This window comes from Dicentrarchus labrax, unplaced genomic scaffold (genome assembly GCF_905237075.1).
Source record: "Dicentrarchus labrax unplaced genomic scaffold, dlabrax2021, whole genome shotgun sequence".
NCBI lineage: Eukaryota > Metazoa > Chordata > Actinopteri > Moronidae > Dicentrarchus > Dicentrarchus labrax.
In genome coordinates, this window is record NW_026136703.1 from 9,758,752 (window position 1) to 9,786,385 (window position 27,634).

Below are 27,634 nucleotides of genomic sequence, written 5' to 3' on the forward strand. Positions count from 1 at the left end.
ATGTTCATCATATTGTCACCATGTTGTTTACAGTTTGAGGAAATTAGCGGTTTGTGGTTTGTGAAAACTGGTTAGCTTTGTTGTTTATAGTATAGCCACAAGCAATTTATAATGATGTAATAGTGAAAAATTAGGGATGCACTGATTGGAAAATCCTGATACTGATGTTGAAAATAACAATTTGGCCAAAGCTGATAGTGATGTTTGTTGATGTTTTGTTGTTATTTTATGCATCTCTGCCTTGTTGCTGCTCTTTTCATCCAAAATGTGAGATGCAGAGCTAAACAGCTGCTCAATGTCCAAGCTGCTGCATGGAGCACATAGGTATTTGTGTGTAGTTTGTGCCAGTGTTGGAAAAAGGAGGTGATTGTTTCTCCAGTATCCAAGTTGGAAATAACCAACACAACATTTAGCCAGTGTAAAATTGATGCGACACAGCAGATGAACATCAGCCACTGACATTGGTGGATGCGATCGTATTTGCCGATATCAGTCAACAAGGTTAAAATCAGCCCATACTGATGTTCAGCCACTACATCAGTCATACCAAGAAAATATTCGTATCATGTATGGCAAATAGGCCCTGTTTACGGCTGACATTAACGTGCGTTTTGGGTGATCACACGAGTACATCGGTTCACACCTGGCATTCCAATGCATCTCCATCTCCATGTGTCACCAGTGACCACTTGTGATAAATAACACATGCAAAAAAAAACAACTTATGTGAAAAATAGCATTTTTCATGTGTATTTCATCCCATTTGGCCTGTTGTTGTGGCTTTTTTGCACTTTAATATGACATTGTTGAGGCGCGATTGAATCTGTACTCCCACTCACACAGACGACATCAGTTGAGTAGGCGGTCCTTCAATGTGTCTGAGGACATGTTCACGTATATACACGACTAAAAGAATGTGGCCGTATGTGGCCCAGACCACCTCCGAATGTGGTCTGAGCAATTAGATCTCAATGCTTCCTCAATGCGTCATGGGTGCACTCACACCTGTACTTCAACCGAGACGCCTGTTAATGCCAGGTGTAAACAGGGCCATAAACTACACAGACCATCAGTACAAGGCATTTGTAGGCATACTATTATTTTTCAGCTCTTAAATGCTGATCGTGAAAAGGTTAGGAAGAGGTACCTCTTTTCCTTTTTAGCATGCTGCAGGGTGCTGTCCTGTCCTTCCCTGAATTTCCCCACAAATACATTACTGCACTTTGTTAAGCCCGTCCGTCCACTCTTTGTAGGCCTGGGATGTGCTGTTTTCGGTCGAAGCCTGATTACTGTAATCCTGGCAAGACTGGGACACACTGCTCAATAAAACATTCAGCCAAAGAGCTGAAAGCCAAAGACAGACACTCACAGCAGTCTACAAGTCTCTCTCTCTCATACCACCCTCTCCTCCAGGCTTTTGTTTATGACTTTCAGCCCGTGTGTGGAATGCCACTTGTCATTAAGTGCGCACCAGAAAACTCTACAGATGAATCAAAATCCCTCACAAAATCAGGGTGTTTGATGTAGAATAGCTCTCAGCAACACACAATTAATATCTGACGGATCTCTGGCAGCCATAAGTGATGGGTAAGGGGTTTGGGGCTGATCAGGAAAACTTGAAAAAGGTTTGGGTTTTTTTAATCGAAATTGGAAGTTACAAGAAAATCTGTAAAATTTAAAGTACAAAGAAAAGTTTTTTTTCTTTTACAATATGCATGATTAATTCCTTGATTTGTTCTGCTTAGAGGATGTGTAATTTGTGCCTTTATTTAGGGTTAATCATTTTGAAATGGAGAAATCTACAAGAACAATGGACATTTAAAGTACCAGCCTAGACAGCTGTAGAATTTTCTTTATGAGTAAACACAGTTGTCAGTTTATCCTATGGATTATGCTGACAATATGTACAGTACAAACATACTGTCAACAGGTTTTTGATCCTTGTTGTCGTCTGTTCTTTAGCATAGGTTATTGGGAATACACAGGTGAGCAAATTGTCTGCATTACAGCAGTGTGCCAGATGACTGTTTTCCTGTCTGCAGAGCACAACCCTGCTTTCCGAGCGTGTAATGACATGCTCAGCTGAGTCTGTCATCAACTATTTGGCTGATTTTACCTTCCTGATGTCTTCCGCTCTGTCCTCAATCATTCATTGCTCTCGGAATGGACTGTAATACAGTGCCTTTTTAATTCAACACTAGGCAGATTGGCAGAGCGATCATCAATTAATTGTGATGAGCATTTTGATGTCCTAAAGATTCATAATCTACACCTACTCACCTGCCTGCTGTTGTTACCCAGTGTAAATGTGTAACTGTTTACAATGCTGCTGTATAGACAGTTTGGTAGGTGGTTTTGTTGAGTTGGTCACCTCCATGGGGTGAGCCAGGTGCTTGTATGCTGCAGTGTACCACATTTGAAGTCACATCACACCATAGGCCATGTGGGATGTAATTTGTGGAAAGGTGCATTTAGTTTTCTTCAAGAAGCAGGAAAGAAACAAAAACCAGAGTAATTATAGGAGAGAGGAGAATTGGGGGAATCTGCAGACTGATTTCAAAGCGAGAGTGAGAAACGACTTTGCTGCTGGGCTTAATGTGCGATACAGCAATAAAACACAAAAACCCATCAGGTTGTCTTAATGCATATTACAGATTAAAATTAATGTAAGAATGTTTTACTTTTTACTTTTACCATGTGATTTCTCTCTCTCGTGCCTCTGGGTCAAGAACAGCACACCTGAATATTTTACTTCGTCACCCCTCCCTTCCTTCCTTTTCCTGCTGTTCCAGACCTCAAACAATACATTTAAAGTGAGAGATGAATCACCCCTAAAGGGCTAGGCTGTGAGTTGTCAGTCCAAAATGTGTCACTTTACAACCAGGTGTCTTGTGTCATGTAACTACCCGTTTCATACTCATACATCATCTTTCTCAGGCTGTGCAGTATATAACCTAAAGAGGGCCTCATTGTCAGTTGTACTATATAGCATTGTAGCTGCTCTGTCCATCTCTTTGGATTCTTTTCCATTGTGTAGGCTACATCTCCTCAGGCTATGCATACTCTACCTGCCTGTTAGTGCTAGCATTATCTGTCAGCCACACTGTATTCAACAGACACTGGCCCTGTGTGTTCACATCCACTGTTCTGGCCTTGTGCCCAGTGAACAGGGTGGAGGACAAAGAAGCAGAGGATTTCACATTATTTGTAGACAAAACAAGCTTTGAGACTCAGAATGAGTTATCCTTTGGATCTTGTTTGATGCAATACTGTGGTTTTGTCTTAGTCAGAAGTAGACTAGTTGTGAACTTGAGCTGTGGCATGTATTGAACCATAGAAATTGCATGGATCTAATATGGAGCATATATTACATACCACAACAATGACTGCTTTATGCTACAGCATGATGTCATGACTCTGTCATCTGTTCTTGTGGATGCTAGCAAGTTGAAGAAGTCTGGGAATAGCACCACTTTTTTCCTAGAGGAGGCCTTTGACAGAAACTGTCACCTCTGGATACGAGTTGTACATCTGCAAACAAAGGCCGTGCTACAGAGGAATGCAATGTCTCTCATGCCCATGCAGGTCCAAAGGTGTCTCCTGCCTCAGCATGCTAATGACATTTCCCTGGGCCAAAATGTGTGGTTGCTAGTCAAAAAGTCACACTGACCTCTGTGCACCTAAAGGTTCATACATACTGTGATTTTATGCATCATGTCAAGAATCAAGTCTGTTAGGAGAATATTATCACCCGGGGAAACCTATTGACATCATTACATTCTTGGGTTTTTGTTTCAATTCAAATCATTTTCACAACCTGGGGCATAATGTAACTTTTTTTTTTTTCTGGGCTTAAACAAAAGACAAATTTTAGTTAAATGTAGTTATTGTCATAAGGTAGCAGCTAAGTAAAGTAATGGTTGGATATTTACTATTGACTCACTTTGAATCAATTAGTTCCCGATTTACCACAACAACAAGAGTTGAAAGCTGACCATGAACCTGATTTGAATAACTTTGGTTTAGGTACAGAACCTCCCCCCACCACCCTTCTTTTCATAATAGTGACTCCACAGGGTGGGGTCTATTAATTACAATGGTGGCCAAGACTGTTCATACCAATGACATTACACACACCCACAATTAGCATATGTGAATGTTGTGCACGTGGTAGTGTCAACAGTCCCCAGGGGCACTATAAGAGCTTCTTTTGTTTTCATTCACTCATTCATTTGTCTGAATTAGCTTTGGTTCAGATTCTGATGTTGACACAAAATGTACTAGACCGTGACCACAACACAGCCATGCTCCTTTGCTGACAAAGTGCTGCTGTGATCGTGTAACAAGTGTGTTTGGGTTTTCAGGGACTGACTAATGTCGTGCCTAACTTATGATATGTGGAAACATTCTTCAGTGCTAAATTCATTCGGAAATACCGTGTGTATCAAACCGCCTAGTTTGCCATTTTATGACGTTTGTTTTTTTCCTTTAGGAATGTGTGTCAGTGTAGCTGATCCCCTTCATGCTGATGACTGAAGAGCTTCTGCAGGAGAAGAGCAGCAAGCATGGACGTGGAAGACTTTCCTCCCCCACCTCCTGAAAGTAAAGTCAACAAAGCTTTGTCACTCAGACAATCTATGTACTTTGTCTTTAACTTTTCAGAATTGGTGAAACGTGATTGGACAGAAGGAAAGACAGGCCGGTTAGCTCAGTTGGTTAGAGCGTGGTGCTAATAACGCCAAGGTCGCGGGTTCGATCCCCGTACGGGCCACTGATTTTGAGTTGAGAATTGGGGAACACGATGATTTATAGATGATACGTTATTCATTCACGCACACCAACACTAATAAATGGCAATACTATGGGTAGACATACATGGAGGAAAAATCACATCCCAAATAACATGATTTATTGACAGCAAAATCATTTTTTAATTTTGATAATCACTTAATTGTTTAGGTCCTTTCTAAGCAAAAGTGCCAAACCCTCTGTAGTCCAGTCTCTAAATTGTGAGGATTTTCTGCTTTTCTTTGACTTAAGTGATTGTAAGGCAAATATCTTTGTGCTTTGGCCTCATGGTCAAACAGTCAAATAAAGCAAGAAATGTGATGACGTTAGACTAAAAATAATCATAAATAAAAAATAAATAATCATAGACATTTTCACTGTTTAGTGAACTTTTATAGAACATACCATTAATCGATAATTGGCACCTTGATTATTAGTTTGAGCCCTAATTGTTGAAAGTTCACAGTTTACAGTTGAGTCTTTAAACATCAACAGAGAGCTGCTACTGTAGGAGATTGTGATACTCCAGACACCTTTGTGTTGACAGTGTTACTCTTGTCACATATATGTTTGGTAATCTGTTTTTAGAGAAATATTACAGTGTTGGACCAGTAATATCACCTGCTAGCGTCTGTAGGTCATCTCGTGGTAAGATCACTTCCTGGAGGGCTGGTGAAGCTGGACAGTATGAGTAAACAACACAGATTCCTCTCCTCCGCCTCTCCACTGCTGTGGAGTGTGTGGGCAGAGGAACGAGGGAGTAAGGAGAGTAAAATGTGCTGTGCTACTGTGAATACCAGACAATGTGGCTCAGTATTAGGCTGAATACTGCAGCGCACACACACACACACACACACACACACACACACACACACACACACACACACACACACACAAACACTGCCTGCGGGGATAGACACAGGCCAGAGAAATGCTTCGTCTCCAGCTGGCCAGTCGCTTGCTTTGTTGCCAGGGCGATTCTGAAGCGGATTGTAACCCGGTGACTCATTTGAGCAGACCATTATGTAGCAGAGTGGAGATGTGGCCCACAGAACAGAATCCATATTGTGATTATGAATTGACAATGGACACCTCAGCAAGGGTATGTGTGTCAGCATGCACACACACCCATGTATTCCTCTCCGTGATCATGTACTTTGCAACGGGGGTAGGCAGATGAGAGTGAAGTGAAGAATCTATTTCCAGTTTAGGGTTGAATGTAGTTCAGGGTTAGACGATCCTCACAGGACTGTTTATGTGTGTAAAAATATGTGTACTTGCACTGTAAAGAAAACCTCAGCATCCAGCACAGTCGTTATAATTAAGCCGCAGGCATGCATACACCCATACAGCCAACTATCAATGGTCTCCTCTACACATACAGTAGTTGCAGATGTACTATTGATGGCCAGTCGTGATTTGTCATCTGGCCAGATCCAATCAAATCAGGCTCTGTTCTGTTCTGGCACAGTCAAGTGTTTCACATTGACACCACAAAGAGAGCATCTGAGTGCATATTGGGGCAGTTATTGGCATATGAATATACATGCAACGGCCCTGGAGTATCACTGAACATTAGCCAGCTAGCTGTGCCTTATCTCTGTGTCCCACACCATTCATCATTGCACAGATGGAAAAAGACAGATAGCATCTCTGTTTCCAGGTTTGCTCTTTGCTCTTCTTTTCGTGCAGCTGAAGTCATGGGTGCAGATGGACATGGGGTCACAATGTTGACCTGGAACATTAGTCACAGACTGTTCCCTCACACACTGACTACAGAGTAGAACGACTACCTGTCAAAGCCTGAGGGAATTGTACTGGTGATTTAGAGTTGTGTACATTGCTGCAAGGGACTTCAAAGTTATAGGGTTTACTACAGGGAGTTTCTTTGAGTAAAGATTTACTTGGTCACTATCAGTGGACTGCTTTAAGCCTGGAGGCATAGCACTGCATTCTGCAGCAGTGAATGTGGTTCTTTTGATGGTAATGGTGGGTAAAGAATAACCTTATCAGCTCAACGTTAAACGGGCACATAAATGTTTAAGTCATCTGAGTCCTGTCTTTGTGAAGGATTAACTGAGGAGCGGTGGGGGAAGGTAGGGAGTCAAAATGCCGAAACCCGGGATCGAACCAGGGACCTTTAGATCTTCAGTCTAACGCTCTCCCAACTGAGCTATTTCGGCCTGTGAAGCTGCTGGGGACAGGTCAACAGTTTGTGCTGGAAATGAACTCATGCAAACTTGGAATTTTCTGTTATCTTTGGTAGCACAGTGAGGATATGAGAGCAAGACTTTAGACTGTAAGTTAATACAATCAAGCTGTGACTACTGATGAAAGTGGTCACAAAGAATTTGTGGTATGCTTGCGAGCAAAACTGTGACAAAGATAGAATATCATTCTAAAACGTTAAAGAGACCTCCTAAATATTGGCTCTCTAGGAAAATCAGGGTTGAATGATGGGAGTTCCTTGCATTCAGGCTCTGTGGTTTTGGCCCAGTTAATCCTTCTATTAACCCTGTTTAAATGATTGCACTTATACGCGAAAGATTGACCACCCATTGACAAAACATCACAGCTTGCAAACCCTATTTGTAGCCAGCTAGAAGTCTTTTCTCCATTCTTCCATCCAGAAGGCCATTGAGGGCCATTCCAAAACCTTCAGCTCTTGAGGTAGTCTATGGTAGATTTCAAGGTATCTACCTGTGCAATGTTTCCTGGGACACTGGCTGCAACACAACACCAGAGCATAATAGATTCACCCCCATGCCTAACAGTTGGTGAGGTGTTTTTCTCCAAACCACAACCACCAAGGTGTGGGTCTATACCAACTTGACGAAAACAAATACTGCCAGACTTTACAATACCATGATGATGTTACTTACAAATTAACTCGCTACAAACACGCCCTCCCTTCTCCCTCCCCCTGCCCTTCAAGCTCCCAATCGGAGTATAGTCAGTGAATAGGACCGCTAACTAGCTAGTAGCAACAGCTAGTACAGCATATGCAGTGCACCGGTAAGTAACTCCATGTGTTACAAGAGAAAAGGTTCATGTTGCCCCTGAACCCGGTGACAGTAAACAGATTTTGACGTTGCTCTTTTTTTTTTCTTCGACTATCCGACTAATGAAAAGTGGGTCGACTAAGACTCTTCTCAGCGACTAACGATTAAGTCGATTATTAGGGGGCAGCCCTATTAATTCCCTTTTGCACTGTGGAAACTGCAAGCTGATAACACTTTGCTATCTTCTTGTAGCCTTCTCCTGTATTGTGGGCTTCAATAATTTGCATTTGCATTTGCACTTACACAGCTGCTTAGAGGAACCCATTGTTGCTGAGTGTTCACACAAGGATTAAAGAGTCAGAGTATCTGTAAAGGGTTGAAATTGGCACCAACTGACATTTCCTAATGAGAATTGTTCGCATGCCTCAGGCCTAACGAGCTGATGAAGGTCTGAGACCGAATGCAAGACTGCAGAACTCTTAGGTTGCCCATTCTTTTGCACATGCCACAATTATGTTTTTATTCTTTCTATTTCGGTTCAGTTTATGAAATAAAATTAAACAATGCATGAACGTTTGCTGCAAATGTTGTGTTGTATGTTCCATACAGTTGAGAGGCTGTGTTTACATCTTTAAAAAACAAAAATCACCAATATGTTTCGCATACATCTGTGCCTTGTATTTTCCACAACAATGAATTCACAGTACATATGAATAGTATGAATTCTTACTCTACTTAGGTCTTTTTTTTCCTTTTACTTCTTGGCTGAATGAAACCTAAAATAGTCTTTACACATTCAACTCTTACTGCCAAAACACAAAGCCAGCTGATGAAAGTTGAGCCTATCCATTCTAACCTAACCCTTTTACTCTCTCTTTCTCTGAATTAAGCTTCAGTGACTCAGGCCCACACTCTATTCATCAGATCAGAAATAATGCAAAACTCAAGCTGTATTAGTCACTGGAGGGAGTAACAGCTTTCTTTCCTGCTGACTTAATTGCAGTGTGGAAACTGGAAAGACATTTGTTGTTCCCTTCCTGTCTGCTGCCAAGCGAGTGCTCTGATGTGAACGTGACGCCTTTGAACATTAACTATATCTTGTAGCTCTGCCCCAGTTTGTTTTTGCTATAAAGTAGAGTAGCTTATGTGCTGTTCTGTTGCAGATCCCTGATGTAAAAAAATCTGTAAGAAAACATACTGCTTTAGTAGACCCCACCCTTAATTACAAGTCTGTATGTGGCTCAGTCCTTTAACTTTAACAGCCCAAGACCTACCACTGCCACCCACAGTGTATCTGCTTTTAAGGAGTCTTTGAGTAAAATTATATGATTATTGAGTTAAATCCTTCTTAAATTTAACTTATTTTTAGCCAAAGCCTCTAAAGCATACAGTGTGGTATGATGACCCTGCCTGTCATCCCAGATGGCGCTCTACGCTTTTAATAATACAACGGATATACCTACTTGACTGGTGTGGTAGACAAACAGTAGACAAACAGAAGTTTAGATACTATTGCTTTGTGTGAAGTTTGCTTTAGCTACTGCTGTAATCACACTCTTTCACATACTTTGGATATATTTCATCTTATCCAGTCTTGGTGAGTGTTAAATCTCTCTAACTATAAGTCGTGATAGAAATGCATAGCTCATTATTGTACATTTTCTGGAAATTCAACTGAGATACAGTTTATGGATGAAAACTATATAACAATGTCTGTTGCCTATCCAGTGAATTCAGTACTCCAAAGTCCTAATATAAGCAGATAAATTAAAAGGATAGCTTCTTCAGTATAAATTATATAACAAAATCTTTACCAGTAAACAAATCTGAATAATCTCATGGTATATACCCTTGTACCGCCCTACTCTTTGATCGGATATTCTCTGGATAAGTAATGTAGCCTAATCCAGCAATCTCTCTGAACCCTATCGTGTTTGCAGTGTTGGCAGACAGCGTCCCCTTTGCAGATGAAGATGAGGGGGAAGCCTTCGACTTTGACGACAGTGGTGATGACATCCCTGAGGCTGACCGCCCACCCCCTGCACCTCCAGCTCCTCTAGGCATTAGCAGCAGCGATCAGAGCCAGGACAAGAGGGTGGCCAGTCACCCTGAGGGCCATCTCCCCAGCCCGGACCCCCCAGCGCCTTCGACCACATCCGACACAACTCCATCATCGACAGACACAACAGTTGCCACAAGCAGATCCTCCACAGCAGGTGGAGCAACAGCAGAAAGAGAGGGGACATCTGCTGCTGAGGGGACTGATGACAAGGAGACAGATTTACCACTACCTCCACCTCCACCCCCACCTTTTGAAGATGATGCAGAGACAGATCCTGAAAGAACAGGTTTACAACCAAAAAGTGTTGACATTTTATTTTTGGGAATGAGTATTGAAGCCCATTTTATCCTTTCCTTTGGGCAGAAGCTCCTCTACACTACAGTTAGGTTTGCAAATTAGTCGAGCACAGAACATGCTTTAAATATGTCTGATATTTGCTAACAACAATCAAAAAATCTCCAAATTCTCCTGTCATGTTTGTGTATATTATCTGGCTCTAATCCAGCCCCTTCAACTCAGGCTAAGGTGAAGCACTAAAGTGGGGCAGTCTGTCTCTCTCATGACACCTTGTATCTCTGACTGCCTGGTGCTGGAGGTTGTCTGGCTTTTATCACTGAAAGCCATGACAGCAGCAACAGGCAGGGCCAGGCTCTGCTTACTCTCACTCACTCAATTATTCTGTAGTACTGTAGTACTGTAGTGAAGGGGTGTCAACACTGCACTAATTTTCATCTTTTTACCTAAGAAATAAATATTTGAACACACATTTCATCATGAGAAACCTTTGAGAATAAATCATGAGATTTATTTATTTCCTGATGCTCCCATCTAAAATTCACTGCTTTAGCACTACTGCTACATGTGACTGTTTACCTTAACCTAACTCAGTCTGTACCCTAAACCAAAGCTGCTTGAAAAGGCTCATTCAGAATGAACACTCTTTACAAAAGTGTCCTTAAAACTGAAATCAGTTGTTTGTCTAATTGTGCAGATCAGTTTGTAGTATATGGTAGACCCAGGTGTGGTAGAGCACTGGTGGTTCACACATTTTCCATACAAGCAATGGGCAAATGTCATTGACTGTAACCAAACAGCAGAACCAAAATTCTTTGGAGAATCAGAACAAACAAAGTTAACCAGCAGACCCTTATTGTTCTATGTTAGTACATGATAATGACAGTAATGCATATGTACTCAGTCTTATCAAAATATTAAAGGATGAAATAATAATACAATGGCAAATACATTATAAGTCATTTATTTTTTACTTTTTTGGCAGCATATGTTATCTTCCATTACAATTTAGTCGGTGTGATCTGGGTCATTTTCCAAACTACAACTTGAATGAATGGAATAAAAACATTTTTGAAATTGGTTCTTCTCCCTTTAGGGAAGTTATTATATAGCAACATCTTTCTCACCCAATGTCTGTGGGTCTATGTCTATAGTTGTTTATGTTTTTTTCATAATCAAATGAATGAATATGTAATTACATGTCAGCTGATGTATTTTAGAACGTATTCCAATAGCATTGTATCATGGCATGGCATTTTTCCACCATTTGAATGCATCTTGTAATATATTTCCTTTCCCTCACCAGGCAGGGAAGGGCAGGATGTATCAATCGATGACCCTCACCCTCCTCAGGACGTCTCCACGACCTCCTCCCAGGGCAAAGTTAACCCCTACTCTGTGATTGACATCACTCCTCTGCAACTGCAGCAGCTTGAGCAGCAGCATGGACCCTCCTCTTCCGCCTCCTCACCGATGGAGCCTACGGAACGAGAGGCAGAAGCCCAGGATACCCACACTAGCGCCGTTGGAATCACTTCTGGATACTCTGTCCCAGTACCCTGTGGCTATGCAACCCCCTCTGGTGTACCACTCATCACACCAGCTTACACCACACCCGTCATTATCCGACACCTCTCCATGGATGAGGATGGTAAAGTAGAGCCTGTAACAGTGGAGAATTCAGAAAATACTTTTCTAAATAAGAATTCAGAAAATAATAACGGGGTAGAACGTACAGTGTTTATTTTGATATATCCATAACAACTTAAAATTTCTCTGGATATCAAGGTGCTGATTATTCGTTTCTTTGAGTGAAGTTCTTCTTCTTTCTCACTGCACCCAGACCTAGAGATTGAAGGCCATGACACGTAAATGCAGTCTCAGCTGCTTCTGTCCCCTGTCCTTTCTTCTTTCTCTTGTTTTTCCTAAAGCCTTGCCACAAGGAAGTAGGGACTAAATTTAGCCCTCCCCAAAGAACTGTGTTGGCTGTGAGGATTTTCCGGTTTCCTTAAAATCTAGCAGTTCCTGAGTCCAGGCCTGTGGCCTGGCATGCTGAGGAGTCTGATTACACTGTAATTATCTTATGAAGGTTACACCAACAGATTGGAATATGCAGATGTTTTAGTAGAAGAACTTCATAGATATGTGTGATGATGTAGAGATATAATGAGATAAATAACAAGGACATTTTTGCTCTAGTTATAACTTTTGCCATGGCATGTTCCTAAAAAACCAAAGGTTTATCTTATCATGGACTTTTAAATTAGGTACGTGTGTCAAGTCAAATTTATGGAAGCGCATTTACAAGAAAATATCATATTTACTAAATCCTAGGTAATCTAGCAGATATGGAATCATCAGTGACATCTTGTGGCAAATGAAAAAAGTTCCAACAGAGTTTAGAAATGGAATTGGGAAGTCTTTTGGAGTTCCTTAACATGCAGTGTGCTGATTTCAAGCTGATAGTGGTTTATTCTATTCTAAAATATACTTTCAAAATATGTAATCATTTACTAACAACACTCTACAATGGTATGCTCTGCTTAAATTGACATTAAAGCTTTTGCAGTTGGATGATGGAAGCTGTTGGATATAAAGAGAGAAAATGTATAGTGTTGTAGGTTTGCTCTGTGTAATGTTTTCTCTCTTTCCTCCTTCAGTCACTGTGGTTGGAACTGGCAGCACCTCTGTTGACAGGTATGTAGCATACTACAAAGCTAGAGCATGTCTGTACTGATCATTAATTACATTTCGTGCTATGCCTTAAAAGAGGTATGCAAAATATACTCCTACTCCCCACTTACAATTAAGTTATAATTACTGACCTTTATGCTGGATATTATAGATGGCTGCCTCCTCCTCGTGTAATACATTGATTAAAATCAAGATTAAAACAGAAAATATAGAATTATTTCTTGGTTTTCAGTTGTTATGCTGACTGTGTAAATATGTATTTGTAGAGTCATAGTTTTGTTTGTTTGCATGTTTTCTCAAGTGTTTTCAGTGAAGAATATCCACCAATTAGAGAAGAGGATGCTTTGGCTAAATGGGCGTCAGATCCTGCCAACACTGCATGGATGGAAAGTAAGTAACGATATCCACCATAAAAGCACATTTTGTAGAGTAACATGTATAATTTCCATGGAAAAAATACTGCTGATGTTTGAGATCTCTGTACTTGCCTCTGCACACACAATTCATGCCTTCAGGGTGCTATTATCTTTTTTTGTTGTCTTCCTTCCCTGTTCTTTTGAGGAAGCAAACCCTTGTGTTGGCTTTTCTTTTAGATCCCCCTTACATTACATCCTGATTGTTTGAACAACTCTAGCTACGCGATGTAAGAAAAATCATGCATTAATTATTGTGAACTTATGCTTCAGATCCAGATGAGGTGATTTACGATGACGTGCCCAGAGAGAACTCTGACTCCAACACAGGTTTGTCAAAATGTATTCTTCATTCCCACATTTCACACGTTCAGTATTTCAGTTCCTGTCTGTAGCCTTGAGTCTGTTGGAACTGCTCACTTTCGCTTCTATTGTCCTAAAACTCAGATACGTATTCATTTAGGCCATTGTATGACAATATTATGCTGATGTTGAGTGCTCTGGTTTTAAATCCAATACAAAAGCCATTCAGTTAATATTCCTTTTGTGAAGCTTATGATTTGACTAGAATAGTTAGATTTTTGTCGGGTGTTAACATGAACACCTTGTGATATAAAAGCTATGGCATTGAAAATTAACATGTAAAATCAGCTCACTTTGGTCTTTTTCTCAGGAAAAATTTAACATTTTTCAAAGACAGTATTTATTTCAAGACTATTCTGTTTGAGTGCAGCATATTGTTATTGTTTTTACTTGCATACACTCCACAAACTGTTCTATAGGTCCCAAAAAATCTACATTAAGGGTATAGCCAAAGTCCTTTTGATAATATTTTCTATGTCTGCTCTGCTTTTTTTCATACAGATCCTGATGAGATGATCTATGATGACGTGGAGCTTGGCGAGGAGGGTGGCTGCAACAGCTCCCTCGACAATGGCTGGAGCTCTAGCGAGTTTGAAAGCTATGATGAAGCCAGTGACGGGGAAGGTCGCTCTGAGAACGGCCTGCCCCACGCCTTCATGAGAGGAAAGCCACCCCAGAGGAAAACCCATGTGTGTATAACAATCACCTTCCCATTTCCCTGTCAGCGTTACAGCCAACAAACACACAGTATACTGTATCTATAAGTGGGTGGAGTACAGCAGTGTATGAAGCAAGGATTCATTTTATTTGTAGTTAGTTTAGTAAAAGAGGTTTTGTTTTTTCTTCTACCTTCCACATATATATATATATAAATATATATATATCTTGATACCTGATGTCATATATTTCTTTATATGCAGTTAACATTTCTAAGTTGAAATCTTCAAATTTTTGTTATTATTAATGTTTGGCCAAATTATTTATGGATCAAGATTTCTTGTACAGTCCATTTGTGTATACCATGTGGAATCAATAGTCCATTTGCTTCTGCAGACCTGAAAGAGATCATGTCAGCTTGCTTCACTCTGTAATGTTTTGGCTTGTGGTTTTGAGAATTCAACTTCACTTTGTACTCAGTGTACCATGGTCATAAATGAATGATTGCTTCAGGCATAAAACATTTTTTTTTTTTTTAAATGTCCTTAAATGCCAGTTGTCTTGAAAAATAAGTAGGTGAAAATGTACCCTGTTTTTCACCCAGCTATTTTATACTGCATTTTGTACATTTTATGTGTCGCTATGTATTTATACTATTTACTATTGTTGAGTTTGTCAAAATGAAGGAAACCAGCACAAATTTGCTATAGCTTTGACCCTTTAGCTAGCACGCATCCACTTATTCATGCATTCACACACACAGTGTCACAATAACTTGACTTACATTCAGCCTAGGTAAAAAATTGGGGAAGTTTTTGTGACGGAGCAAACTATACAGATAACTGCTGGTCGCAGTTGTACAGTCGCAACTCTACAGCTCAGAAACTGGCACTATTAAAAGACTACAAAAGTTAATTTCTTCCCCTGATGCACAGTTTAATAGGTTAAGGAAAAGGAAATATTAGGGGAGGTATGCAATCTAGCAACACACATATCAAGATTGAAGTAATCTTGCTGTGGCTCAAAGGTGCAAGTTCATTCCAAAACCATAACCAGTAACGCCTGCTTTGCTTTTGTTTAGCTCTCTCAAGATCTGACACGCTTGAAAGAACACTATGAGAAAAAGATGAAAGATCTAATGGCAAATACAGTGGGAACGGTAGAGCTGCAGCAGCTAAAACAGAAACACGAGCAAAAGGTAAACTACCTAAGGCTCACCTCACCTGTCTGTGCTAGACAAAGTAGTCCCGACCCTTTACTCTCAGTCTAGCTAACCACTCTGGGTGTCTCTCACTGGCTCGGTAACCTCATCCTGCTCTGATGTGAATGACTTGTGGTGGTGGAACTGGTGACGGGTTTGCATACAGTTCATTTGCCTCCCTGTCTGCTGCACCGACCTGTCACAGTATATGTTTATGCACTGGAGGCTGTGAAGCTTAGAACATATATATTCTTGAGTAATTCTATAGTAAACTGAGACACCAGCAACTGAGTTTTATTTTGAAGGATAGCCATTGATTTAAGATTTTTCAGAATAGCTGAAAACTGTAGCATATTATAACAGAAATATTAGTGGCATTTAGAGTATCTCTTATAATGTAAGTCAGTCATTATGTTTGTATGTTACTTGTAGCTGATCCTCCCAGTTACTGTGTCATTCTCTGGTCTGCTTCGCTCTCCTGTGTTACATGATCTGCTGTTTATCTTCATCCCTACTCTAACAATGCTCCTGTCTTGCTTAGCTCAGTTTAGTAGTTTTTTAACCATAGGTTCAGACACAGTAGACGTCACTTTGGATTGAAATTCACGACTGTGTTTTGCGATACAGTTAATAGTGTATTTTGTCTCATCAAAGATGCAAAAGCTAGTGAAGGCAGCTAAAGAAGGGACCAAAGATGGACTTGAGAAAACCAAAGCTGCAGTGAAGAAGGGGCGCTCTTTTATCAAAACCAAGTCATTCTGTCATGGTATGTAATCCTTAAAATACAGTTTTCATTCATAAACAAGAAGTCCCATAGCTCTTCTGTTTTTGTTAAATCAGTGTCAATGTGAAAGTTTCAGTATTTTAGTAAAGGGCAACATAGTTTGGCCAGGGCAGCATTTTTCTGTCCTTTCTGCTTGATGTCTTTTTTTACAGTGCTTTTCTTGCTCTCTCTTTCTAATCGTTTAGAGAGGAAGTCAGCCTGTTTTGAGGATGAGGAGTCTGAACTCTTCATTGAGGTGGACTGTTTTAATGTTGAGCCAGTGCTGTGTCCAGCATCAGTGGGTCTTTCACAGCAGCAGGTAATAAACATGCCCTTCACCTTTCATCCCAATTCATATAACTCTTTACTGCTTGAATTTGCTGCAACCATGACAAATTCCTGAAGACCAGTGATTTGTCCTTTACAGCTGGTGAGAAGATGTATATTGGGATCTATATTGGAAAGTGAGAAGAACTATCTTGATGCACTTAAGAGGATATTAGAGGTATGCAAATATAGCTGCAGTGATTGCCAAATCCACTTTGAAGTGTTTGTTATTACAGTTCACATTGTCTGCTTTATCAGCAATATGAGAAGCCCCTGTCCCAGATTGAGCCGAGGCTGCTGAGCGACAGGAAACTGAAGATGACCTTCTATCGTGTGCGTGAGATCCTGCAGTGCCACTTCCTGTTCCAGATCGCCCTGGCGAGCCGTGTGGCCGAGTGGGACAGCCTGGAGATGATTGGGGATGTGTTTGTGGCGTCGGTAAGCTGGGGCTGTAATTTGGTTTTTACAAGAACTGCACCAATATATCAAACATAAATAATCTATATAAACGGGGGTCAGTTTGACATTTATGGCATTTATAGTGATTGCATGCAGCACAGCTAGACTGCTCCCTTTCTTACAATCTTATATCATGTCAAAGACACTTGCTCTCATGCAGACACATTAAGCTGCACTCTGTCCTCTTATAGTATGTACTCCACCGTACTCATGTCTTGGCTGCTTGGCAACTCATAGGCATTGATAGTCAAAACAAAAGCTCCTACAGTCTTGCTCACCACTTCACTTCCTTATTTTTGTACGGAAATTGACCCCTGGCATGACATCAGAGGAGCAGTGAGACCCATATGAGGTCTGCTCATTGCCCTCTCTCACCTCACAATTCTCATACTATCATAAAACAACTCGACTTACACGCTAAGAGCTTATTTGGGGAACTGAGTATTCCCTATTCCGTAGCTGTGTACAATAAAATAAAATAATATAATTATATAGTGTTTAAACTACATTTATTTAGTGTACTGAGGAATGTTCCACACATGGCCCGTGTCTTCACTGAGACCTACAAGAAATTGAGACAGAGCTTCATTTCCTCACTCAGTGCATCAAGTATTTCCTTCACAAAGCCTGCATCATATGTCCCGAAATCCTGTTCCACACATATAAGAATTAGCTGACCTGATGCCACTATCAGCAGCATATCATTTGTCTATTTCTTCCAAAACTGTTACAAATCATATGATGCCATATGTTCCTGCCAGTAGTAATTGTGTCAAACCATCTGTCTTTCTCAACAGTTTTCAAAGTCCATGGTGCTGGATGCCTACAGTGAGTATGTGAACAACTTCAGCACTGCAATGGCGGTCGTAAGGAAGACGTGCGCCTCCAAACCTGGCTTCCTGGAATTCCTCAAGGTTTGAGAGAACTACACAAATGCAGTCTTAAACCAACTGTTAAACATGTTAAACTAACACTGGAACTCAGTGCAGTGTCATGAATATTGTGATTACTGAGTAATCAAATTGTTTTCTTCTCTAGAAAAATAGGCACATATTTATATACAGTTACATCATTTTTATTCTTGTGCATTACAGTAAGAATGGCTTATAGCGAATTGTTTTAACCATTCATTAAGTGAAAGTGTTGATCAGCAAATTACATTAAATACAATATAATTAAATATACTCAAAAGTACATAAATGTGCCTGGTAAATACAACTCTGTACCCTGCTAGCATGCTTTAGTCCTACTCCTCCATTAGTTATATCCTTTTAAAATCTTTAGACTGGTTCCTCACTACACTGCAGTAACCCGTCTTCTCACCTACAGCATCGTCAGGAGACCAGCAGTGACCGAATGACTTTGTATGGCCTGATGATGAAACCTATCCAGAGATTCCCACAGTTCATTCTGCTCCTTCAGGTATAATAAAGTCTTATTTTAAGCTCCTTTACACTAAACTGCAATATACAGTCAGAAAACAGTGTTGTATATACATTCACCAGCAGAGGGCGTGCCATACACACAAATCAAGGCACTTGTTTTTCAAAGTTCTTACCTCAAGGGGAAGCAAGGGAAATGCTCTGAGGGGAAATGGTTTCCTCAGATCTGTTTTAATCCTGCCTTGGCATATGTATTTTTCCTGTGTGTCTTGCACAAAACCTCAGACAAAAAATGGGACATGGGTTGCTTGTGCATGTATAACAGCAGTTTAATAACTTCAATACCTATCAAAATAGATTGAGTGTTCATTATACCAGGAACTGTAATCTGCATTCATTATATTACTAAATCCTCATCAGTCATGAGAGTGTGTGCTACATCAATATAGAATAATTGATGCGTAGGAGAGGGTATGCTTTCATCAAATGGCAGTGGACTTGATTGCACTGATTTAGGGAAAGTTGCACAGCTGCAGTTTGTTTTTTATTCCACAAATGAAACTGTATGAAAGCACTTGGAGATTTCAACAAATGACTAATGTGTGACTTCTCTGTGCATCTTCATCAGGATATGCTGAAGAACACACCAGTGGGTCATGCAGACCGTCTGCCCCTGCAGATGGCCCTGACTGAACTGGAGACACTGGCAGAGAAGCTTAATGAAAAGAAGAGGGAAGCTGACCAGCGCTGCGAGATCCGTCACATTGCAAAGGCCATGAACGAACGCTACCTCAACAAGGTCTGCCCACTGCTCACTGCGTGTCTGCCCTGCCATACATGTAGTTTGAATCATACAGTATCATGATATAGCTATTGCACGTTGGCTTCCAGTTTTGTCCAGCTTTTTTTAGACGCTGATTGAGAAAGTGGTCAGAGTTGATGATGTACTCATTGTTCAGTCAGTGTGCAAATATTTGGCTGATATGTGATTCTTTTAGCATATGCTGTGACATTTCTCTTTGTCTCAGTGTGGGCGACCATCAGGCACTTGAGCCTCAGATTTCTCAAGTATTCCCTTGTCTGAATAGCTTATTTTTAGTGCATGTGCACGAACACCAGTTTTCCCCAAGGTGTAATTATTTGTCTATCTGTAGCCACCCACTCTGGCATCTGTGTAGGAACATGTGCAGGATATTTTACATGGGGCAGAGGAGTTTTGTTCTTCATAGCCTTTAATTGCTCAGAGTCAGTGTTGATAGCCATATATTATATCCTGTTACCCAAAGTAGTTTCACATTAGAGAAGAGGAAAACATGAGGCAAGGAAGAGTGAGATGACATGTGACAAATGTTCCCGGCCAGACTGAATTTTGGGAGTAACAGGCTCCAGGATAGAGTTAAAAATGAAACATAGCCTGAAATGCATCAGGATGGTTCTCTTGTGTAAACCAATAAAACCTAGCGGTATGAGTACTCTTCCTGTCTGTATGGTCTACATGACTTATGTGAGCTTAGCCTTGTTAGCTAAATACTTAAACAAAAACTTTAATCGGAGATTAAAATCCGTACTCAGTATCACTCTGACTTACTATTATCCCTCTCCCTTAGCTTCTGAGCAATGGGAGCCGCTACCTGATCCGCTCAGATGACATGGTGGAGACGGTCTACAATGAGCGTGGGGAAATCATCAAAACCAAGGAGCGACGCCTCTTCCTGCTAAATGATGTTCTCATGTGTGCCACGCCCAATATCCGGTAAGACCGACCGCAAACCAGATCTGTTCTTAATCTTTTCATTTAATTTGCACCTTCTCCCGTACTTGGGTGCAATATCCTGCAATCTCTTAAATATTTGACAATTTTAGAAACTAATTGTTGTTTGCATATATTTGTTGTGGTCTTGTATGTACAGTTCACATTTTCCTACTGTAAGGGAATGCCAAATGCAACTATGGTTTCAGTAAATGTGAACTAAACTGAAAAGTGTAGAAGAGGATAGTGAACCCTGTATGTAACTGGTGTCCTTGAGATGACTTTTAACCACTCTGAGTCTCAGGGTTTGGACCCATATGTACCCAGAGCGGCTTGCTATTTAGCCAAGAGTGATGGAGAGACCCGTTCCTGGGCTTTTCAGCTTCTGTCCTATAATTGTAACATGTTGGTTCATCACATACAGCCTCTGGGTTTCTGGTTTTCTAGGTGAGTCACCTCCATGGCATCCATCCTCCGCTGAAGAAGATACATTTATTCTCCACAAAAAAGGTCTTAACTGCATGAACCAGAGCCATTTTCTAGCATCACATAACCTTCATCGCTTTCTGTCCTGTCCAGATGTCAGGATGGCAGTGGGAGTGGCAGTGGTAATTCCCCACAAGATCAGAAGTTCCTCCTAAAGTGGAGCGTGCCTTTGAGCTTCGTGGAAGTGCTAGAGTTTGGATCCAGCGATGACATGGCCGACAGCACCCACTTCCCGACACCCCATTCTGGGGAGAAGGTGGTCATCAACGCTAAGCCAAGTATGAACACACAGTGTCACATTCTGTTATCTGTCTGTGTTGCTGTTTCTTTCTATATATAAATACTGGGGGTCAAAAAGTCTGGTAGAAAAGGGACAAGAGTTAAATTAGTTTCAATTAGTTGTTGGAGAGTGCCAAGTAGTTGAGGATAGATCCCTGTTTAGGCCATGTGGATTTGAAACTCTGGGATAGGAGACAACAACTCCAACTGGTTAATGAAGTTCTCAGTGGTGATTAAAGGTAAAAATCTCTATGTTTGAGCTGCACTCTATATAAGCTGGAGATTAGTGATTGTCAAGGGCGTTTAAAGTATGGCTCTCTCCAGGGCTATAATTATCAATATCACTTGCAGCATTGCCAAAACTGTAGTAGCTGGAGTGATTGTACTAAACTGTTCTAATAAACAGAACTAATTGTCTCCTACAATATAAGTGCAAAGAATGAAGAGATGGTTGTTTCCTTGCTGGACATTTTGAGACATTTCTAAAATGGTGTCAGCCCTGCACAGATCGTCCAGCCACTGAGTGTGTATTTTTTCCCTCTGCAATCCTCTGGTCTGCTGGCTGCAGAGTCCAATGATTTCAGTCTTTCCACTGGGTTCTCCCCTGTCACAGACAGCTGCTCAGCCACTTTAAAAGGCCCAGATCAGACAAACAAGAGGCTCAAGGAGAGTGTGTGTTTTTGTGGTCACAGCTCTGCAGTTTTTATTCTAGGTTCTAGATTTATTTTTTATGTATATATGTTTTTTGTGCCGGGGTAATGTTAGTGCTCATTGCTGGGCTGGTGAGTGCTTTGATACTGGATTATCTCCGGTCTGTCAAAGGTTGTATGTATTCAAGCTGAGGTCAAAGGCTCACTCTTTCAGTTGCCAATGATAGTGGGCTGGAATCTCTGCCACTGAAACACACACTGCACTCTGTAGCTCACTCTCTCACTCTCTCCCTCCAATCTAATGTCTGTAATACAGTTACATAATGTCCAGTCTTTTGCAGCCAGGTGCCACAGTGTAACATTTATAATCTGATAAACCCTGTGATGTTTTTTTATATGTTGTAGCATACAGTCCACCTGCTATGTTTGATTACTAAAATATTACTGTTCAGTAATATATTACAACCCTTGTGCACAGGGTATAACAGTAACAACTGTAACTTTAACATGTAACTCATGTTATTGTAGTAGTCCCCCTGCTGTGTGAGGTTGTAGATGAAAGCATTGCCCTTTTTTATCTGCCTTTTATATGCTGTTCCCTTCACCTCCACTTATGCCACATTTGGTGCATTCTCCATTGCACCCATCTCCTGCCAGGCCACCTGTCTCCCTCTGATACTTCACTGGGCTATGTGAGAACTCCAGCAATTGCACAAGTGTATAACAGATGGCACAGACAGACCTGAGAAACATCTGCTCTGACTGTAGGGTTATCCTTGGGCTGTACCTGACAGGTTCACAGCCTCATCTTAACATGATGTGATGATACAGGTGTATGTGCACTCTTTAAAGGACTGAGGAAGGCCATATGGGTCTGTGATCTGATCAAGTGCTTTAAAAAAAAAAGTGATAGTCCATAACCGTTAATTCGCCTTGAATTATCAAGTGGTTGTTAACTGAATTACTCATATCAGTCAACACACTGTCACTTTCTTCACTCAGTCCCCTCGCTCTGATTTAGTTATTCTATAAACTACTTCAGCTCTGTGTGTCTGTTTGGGAATGTCTGTGTGCATACAAATGTGTGCATTGTCCAGGAACTTTTAACAAATGGAAACAATTGTTTCTCAGTCCACTGTGTTCAGCCAAAAGCCGCTCGGTGACCAGCCTGCTAGAAGGCAATGAAAAGACTCTCCAGCATATGATGTCACCTCTTTTTGTGTCTCTCTACTTAGTTCATCTCCTCTTTATGCTGCATAGCAATCAGACCACCATGCTGACTGATCACCTCAAGTTATGGTTTCCTTCTGCTTACAGTCAGTATGTAGTTTGTAGATATATTGTTTGTTTTTAGGGAGTGGGTAAGAGCTGGGATGACTCCCGTGATTCCTGTGATGCTTCAAGGCCTGTTTTTGTTCGAAAACTTGTGGCATTTGGCACTCTCACAAAGAGCCATTCAGGAAGTTGGACCTGGGTTGAAATGGGTTACACAGTGCCGGTTTTGTCAGTGGGAATGATCAATTCAGTAGTAATAGAATTCTACTTTTCCTTAGTATTAGTATTTGTTCTATTTAGATAATATATGGCAAAAGGTGGTACAAACATTTGGATTTGTAGATTTTTATGATCACATTTCAGCTTTGCACATTCACATTTATTGAAGGAAGAGGAAGGAGGAAATATACTCCAAGGTTATCACATATAGATCTCATGGCTTGTTATTAACAGACAGTGGAGTAAAGAATTTAGATTCAAACTACATGCCTGTTTGATTTAAACTCAAATCATGCTAAATGAACTGTTGTAGCTGCACTTCCTCCTAACATGACACTCCAGAGAGGTTTATTCAGCATTTCTGCCCTGACCTGAATTCAACCCCCTGTGTCTCAGCCTTTGCAAAAAAAAGTTGAGCCATGAAAATTGCAGACAGCCCCATTAGAGAATGCAGATTGAAATCAACAAAAACACAATAACAAAAGTGCACAACACACTCCAGCAATGAATTTCTCATTTGAACTTTATTAATGGTTTAAATAAAAAACAACCTCTAGATGTACGTATTTTAGGGTGTCTATGGTTTGATTCAGTGGCATGAATGAAATACAATTGGAGATCACTGACCAAAAAAATATCAATAAAATTCAAAACCTACACCACTGTAGGCCTGCTGCGTTCTGTTCAGTCTGCGAGCAGCCTCTTGTGTACAAACTCAGAGGGAGACATTCTAGAGTAATCCTCCCAGAGACCACCTACAAATGTGAATTTTGGCGATGCACAAACAGGGGTAAAGTTTCCCCTGAATGCCCAGTCAGCGAGACCTTCACGATTGGACTGGACTGAGTTGCCATGGAATCTGTGACTATTGTAGAAGAAGACAAGGAGGAGGAGAAGGAAGAGAAGGGGGAAGAGAAAGTAGAATGGCAGAAGCAAACAAAGTCATTTTGGTGCCAAAGACTCTGATGCAGTTTAACTCTTTGTTAACCAATACACACTTTAAACGGCATACGTAGTCTAAAATTTATTCAGTTAGGTTTCCATTTGAACAAGTCCTGCGCTTGTTAATTGATTTGATTGACTGACCTTGGTAATTCTACTGTAGCACCAACTGTGCTCTGTACAAGCTATTTTTCATGGTTGTCTTTTGTGTGTTTGTGTGTGAAAGGGAGAGAAAGAGGGAAAGGCCTGCCAGACATTTGATGAGCTACGTGGTTGTGTACACACAAAGCAAGCCGTTGTTTCCTTTTGATGAAACAGAACATCACAGTGACCGCTTACATCACATCACATTGGATCATTAGGTTTGATATTTTGAGCACAAAACAGTGAGCATACCATACATACAGTAGGTACAACAGTAGAGGAGACATATAAATGAGATATATGCTGACATTCCAGAACAAATACATTATATTTGTGTAGCCTCTGAAAGCTAACATGAGTTCTTGTGAACAAGTGAGCACAGTGATGAGAATCGTTGCCAAGTTTGCAGAGCTGTCACCGCTCCCTGTGGGAAACTGAATGATTGGCCTTTATTGATTTTTGTCTTTGTTTGTCCAATTTTAACTGCCTTTCTCATCACACTGGCCTCACTCATTGCTACTTGTGTACTTTCTATACATCAGCCTTTTAGGTCTTAGCTCAGTTTCCTTGCTACCGGCAAATCCATCCATTGTACAATATTTGGGGTGTAAAAGTTGAATGTTAAGTGTTGCTTTTTATATATTTTGCTTTTGTGTCTGTCTGTGTAGGCAAACTTTACATGGGTCCAGGTCAGCTGTACCAAGATCTGCAGAACCTAATCCATGACCTCAGCCTGGTCAACCAGATCTCCACCATGATCAGCAGCCTCAAAGGCAACTACCAGGTACTGTACCACATCAGTTGAAATCAGTACATTTCTAGTCTTCATTTCTAGTCTTCTAGTCTCCCATCATTTATTTCAGATCACTTAATCAGAATAAATATAAAGAATTACAATTACAATTACAAGTCATGAATCTAATGTGATATTTGACTAAATATGAGATCTTGAAATAGTTATGCAGTCTATTATTATTCTTGGAAGCTTGACAAAAGTTGACATAGACAAATGTTCCTCCAGTGTCAGGACTTTTAAAATAACACTGTTTCCCCTCAGATGTCCATAAGGGCTGGGCTGTTATATATGCATATAATGTTTAAGCTGTGGAATGTGCCAGCGTGGGCAATTTGTCTGTTGGAGACTAGGAGGCTCTTAAGTCTTGATTTGCACCACTCAAGCCTGTCGTATCATGTGGCCACACACATACACAAGCCGGTCTGTGCTGTTGGTATGGAGGTATAGTTTGCACAGCGTGAGTGTGTTTGCGAGGCTGTGTTTGTGCTTTGCTGGTAGGTCTGTCGGAAGCAGAGTGGGAGGCAGATTAACAGAGAAGCTCTCAGAGAGACATGTGTCCTAGAAATGGAGGGAGGGATGGAGAGATTGATGGGAAAGGAAAGGAAAGAAAGGGGAAGCTGTACACACAAGCATTTTCCTCAACACTAAATTTCATAACCTAAATAATACTGACAGTCTTCTAATAATAGATGTCTACTGAAATGTTCTTCATACATTTTGGACCCATGTATTAAACCACATACAGTCCAATATAATGCAGTCTAAGGCAAAAACACTACAAACTGCAAGCTCAGAAACCAAAAGCTCCCCGACACTGCATCAAAACAAGTTACGAGTTATATATTTCTTAAAGGCAGCCTATGCTACAGGACTATTGGATTGCATTACATTAGTGACAGGTTTTTCTATCTTTATGTCACTCAATGTAAAAGACATAAGGAGCAGATCCTCTTGGGAATGGGCTTAATTTTTCAACTGAGATTATTGATGTTTAAATGCTCTGAAGTACATTTATTTCCTTCCTTCTCCCATTTTTGTGCTAATCCCCAAACATTTTTTTTTCTCTCTTTATTTTCTTTCTATCTCTCCAATATCTTTGTGTACAGAATGTAAACCCCACAGTGGCCCAGGACTGGGTATCAGGTCTCCAGAGGCTGATACTGAAGAAGGAGGAGGAAATCAGGGCAGCTGACCGGTGTAGGATCCAACTCCAGCTGCCTGGCAAACAAGACAAGTTTGTGTTTTACACACTTATATTGTGTGTGTGTATATATATATACCCACACCTCTTTAGCTTTAGTTGGTCTTTCATACAGACAGCACATTAAACATTTTAACAGTATCTAGTCTCAGTTCTTGCCCTCCATCCTGGTCTTGTTTATCCTAGGTTTGTCTTTATCCCTTTTTGCCCCGCTTTCTCCTTCTGTCCTCCCAGCCACCCTGTATGCACATAGCTTAAGGACAGAGTCTTAGAGCACATTTGGATATTTGGATAAACAAGTTTCTCCACCAGCTCTAATCTGAGGCATGAATCTCAGGAGAGGAAATGTGCATCAGTGTTTGCAACCAAAGGCTACTCAGCACTGCAGCTGTTGTTGAGCCCAAATGCTCATGTCACACATTTACACACACTATTATAGTCTACACGTGGTCTCCCAAGGGTGCACCTTGTTTTGGCTTTTTCACATTCTCTCTGCTTCTCTCTCTCTTAAACTTCCTCCCTCCATCCCTCATCCTTGCTGCATTTAGCTGGTGAGATTATCCACTGGTATGTTTGGAAACACAGCTGTGCCTCTCTCATTCCTCTCCTGATCCCTCAATCACAAAACACACAAAACACAACACTTCTCACCAGCAGCCACTGACAGGGATGATGGATTTCAGACAGCACCCCACACACTCACACACAACAAATACACACATATAATGTCTACATGAGCTACTGGTAGGAGCGATAATTGACATTGACTTCTATTGCATTTCTGTCACAGTCTGTCTAGTTAGTCAGCATTGAATAGGCAGACTAGTGTGCCCCTTCGGCTGAAATTCAACCTAGATCGAGCTCTTTTCATTTGACTCTATTGGGTATTTGAATGTGAAAGATGTGAATCAGTTGACTGAATATTCACACGTCATGCTTTGAGAAATGTTAATGCGAATTCAGGCCTTATCGTTGCCAAAGCGTTGCCACATCTCACAGTACATTAATCATTCAGTTCAATCTTGTTAAAGCGTCTCTGATGTTTGTTTGACGAAAACTTTCAACGATGTCTGGTTCATGAACTGATTCTGCGATATGAGTCATTTTTTCAAAGCTTTATGTGATGACTTTTATATTAAAAGGTATACAACTTCAAAATGTCTATTTGTTGCTCCATAGAAAATTGATAAACACAGTGTTGTTGCCATTCTGTCTAATGTGTAAAAAAAAGTGCAGCAGCCTGTAGTTCTGAATTCTGACTGTTTTACAAGTTGGAAATGTCTTTTTACTTTCTTCCTTTCCTTTGCAGGTCGGGTAAACCCACTTACTTCAGTGCAGTGTTCAATACTCTCAGCCCAGCCATCAAACAGTCATGGATCAGTAACTTGCAGATGGCTAAGCTGGCTCTAGGTACAGTACAGCACACTGCCTGACTATACACCTCCACTGTCTCAGTTGTACAGTTGTTGTTTTTCCCTTTCATTGTG

General features: G+C 40.7%; 1 protein-coding gene and 2 non-coding genes across 4 annotated transcripts in view; 2 read left to right on the forward strand and 1 right to left on the reverse strand.

The window, feature by feature from the left end:
* The window catches only part of arhgef10 (Rho guanine nucleotide exchange factor (GEF) 10), a 50,073-nt gene that overhangs the window by 3,514 nt on the left and 18,925 nt on the right, over window positions 1-27,634 (forward strand). The window contains exons 2-21 of one of the 2 annotated variants that reach the window (XM_051391721.1): window positions 4,493-4,602; window positions 9,731-10,138; window positions 11,453-11,797; window positions 12,807-12,843; window positions 13,142-13,230; window positions 13,527-13,583; window positions 14,118-14,305; window positions 15,355-15,471; window positions 16,129-16,240; window positions 16,444-16,556; window positions 16,665-16,742; window positions 16,823-17,002; window positions 17,821-17,937; window positions 18,353-18,445; window positions 19,034-19,204; window positions 20,013-20,158; window positions 20,735-20,919; window positions 24,819-24,934; window positions 26,053-26,180; window positions 27,457-27,557. In XM_051391721.1, the coding sequence (XP_051247681.1) occupies window positions 4,566-4,602; window positions 9,731-10,138; window positions 11,453-11,797; window positions 12,807-12,843; window positions 13,142-13,230; window positions 13,527-13,583; window positions 14,118-14,305; window positions 15,355-15,471; window positions 16,129-16,240; window positions 16,444-16,556; window positions 16,665-16,742; window positions 16,823-17,002; window positions 17,821-17,937; window positions 18,353-18,445; window positions 19,034-19,204; window positions 20,013-20,158; window positions 20,735-20,919; window positions 24,819-24,934; window positions 26,053-26,180; window positions 27,457-27,557 (2,818 nt within the window). In that variant the 5' untranslated portion in view covers window positions 4,493-4,565. The remainder of the gene's footprint in view (window positions 1-4,492; window positions 4,603-9,730; window positions 10,139-11,452; window positions 11,798-12,806; window positions 12,844-13,141; window positions 13,231-13,526; window positions 13,584-14,117; window positions 14,306-15,354; window positions 15,472-16,128; window positions 16,241-16,443; window positions 16,557-16,664; window positions 16,743-16,822; window positions 17,003-17,820; window positions 17,938-18,352; window positions 18,446-19,033; window positions 19,205-20,012; window positions 20,159-20,734; window positions 20,920-24,818; window positions 24,935-26,052; window positions 26,181-27,456; window positions 27,558-27,634) is intronic. The other variant, XM_051391724.1, reaches the window with a different exon arrangement.
* trnai-aau (transfer RNA isoleucine (anticodon AAU)) lies at window positions 4,698-4,771 on the forward strand. The gene has a single exon. It is a non-coding gene; the product is annotated as a tRNA-Ile (tRNA).
* trnaf-gaa (transfer RNA phenylalanine (anticodon GAA)) lies at window positions 6,899-6,971 on the reverse strand. The gene has a single exon. It is a non-coding gene; the product is annotated as a tRNA-Phe (tRNA).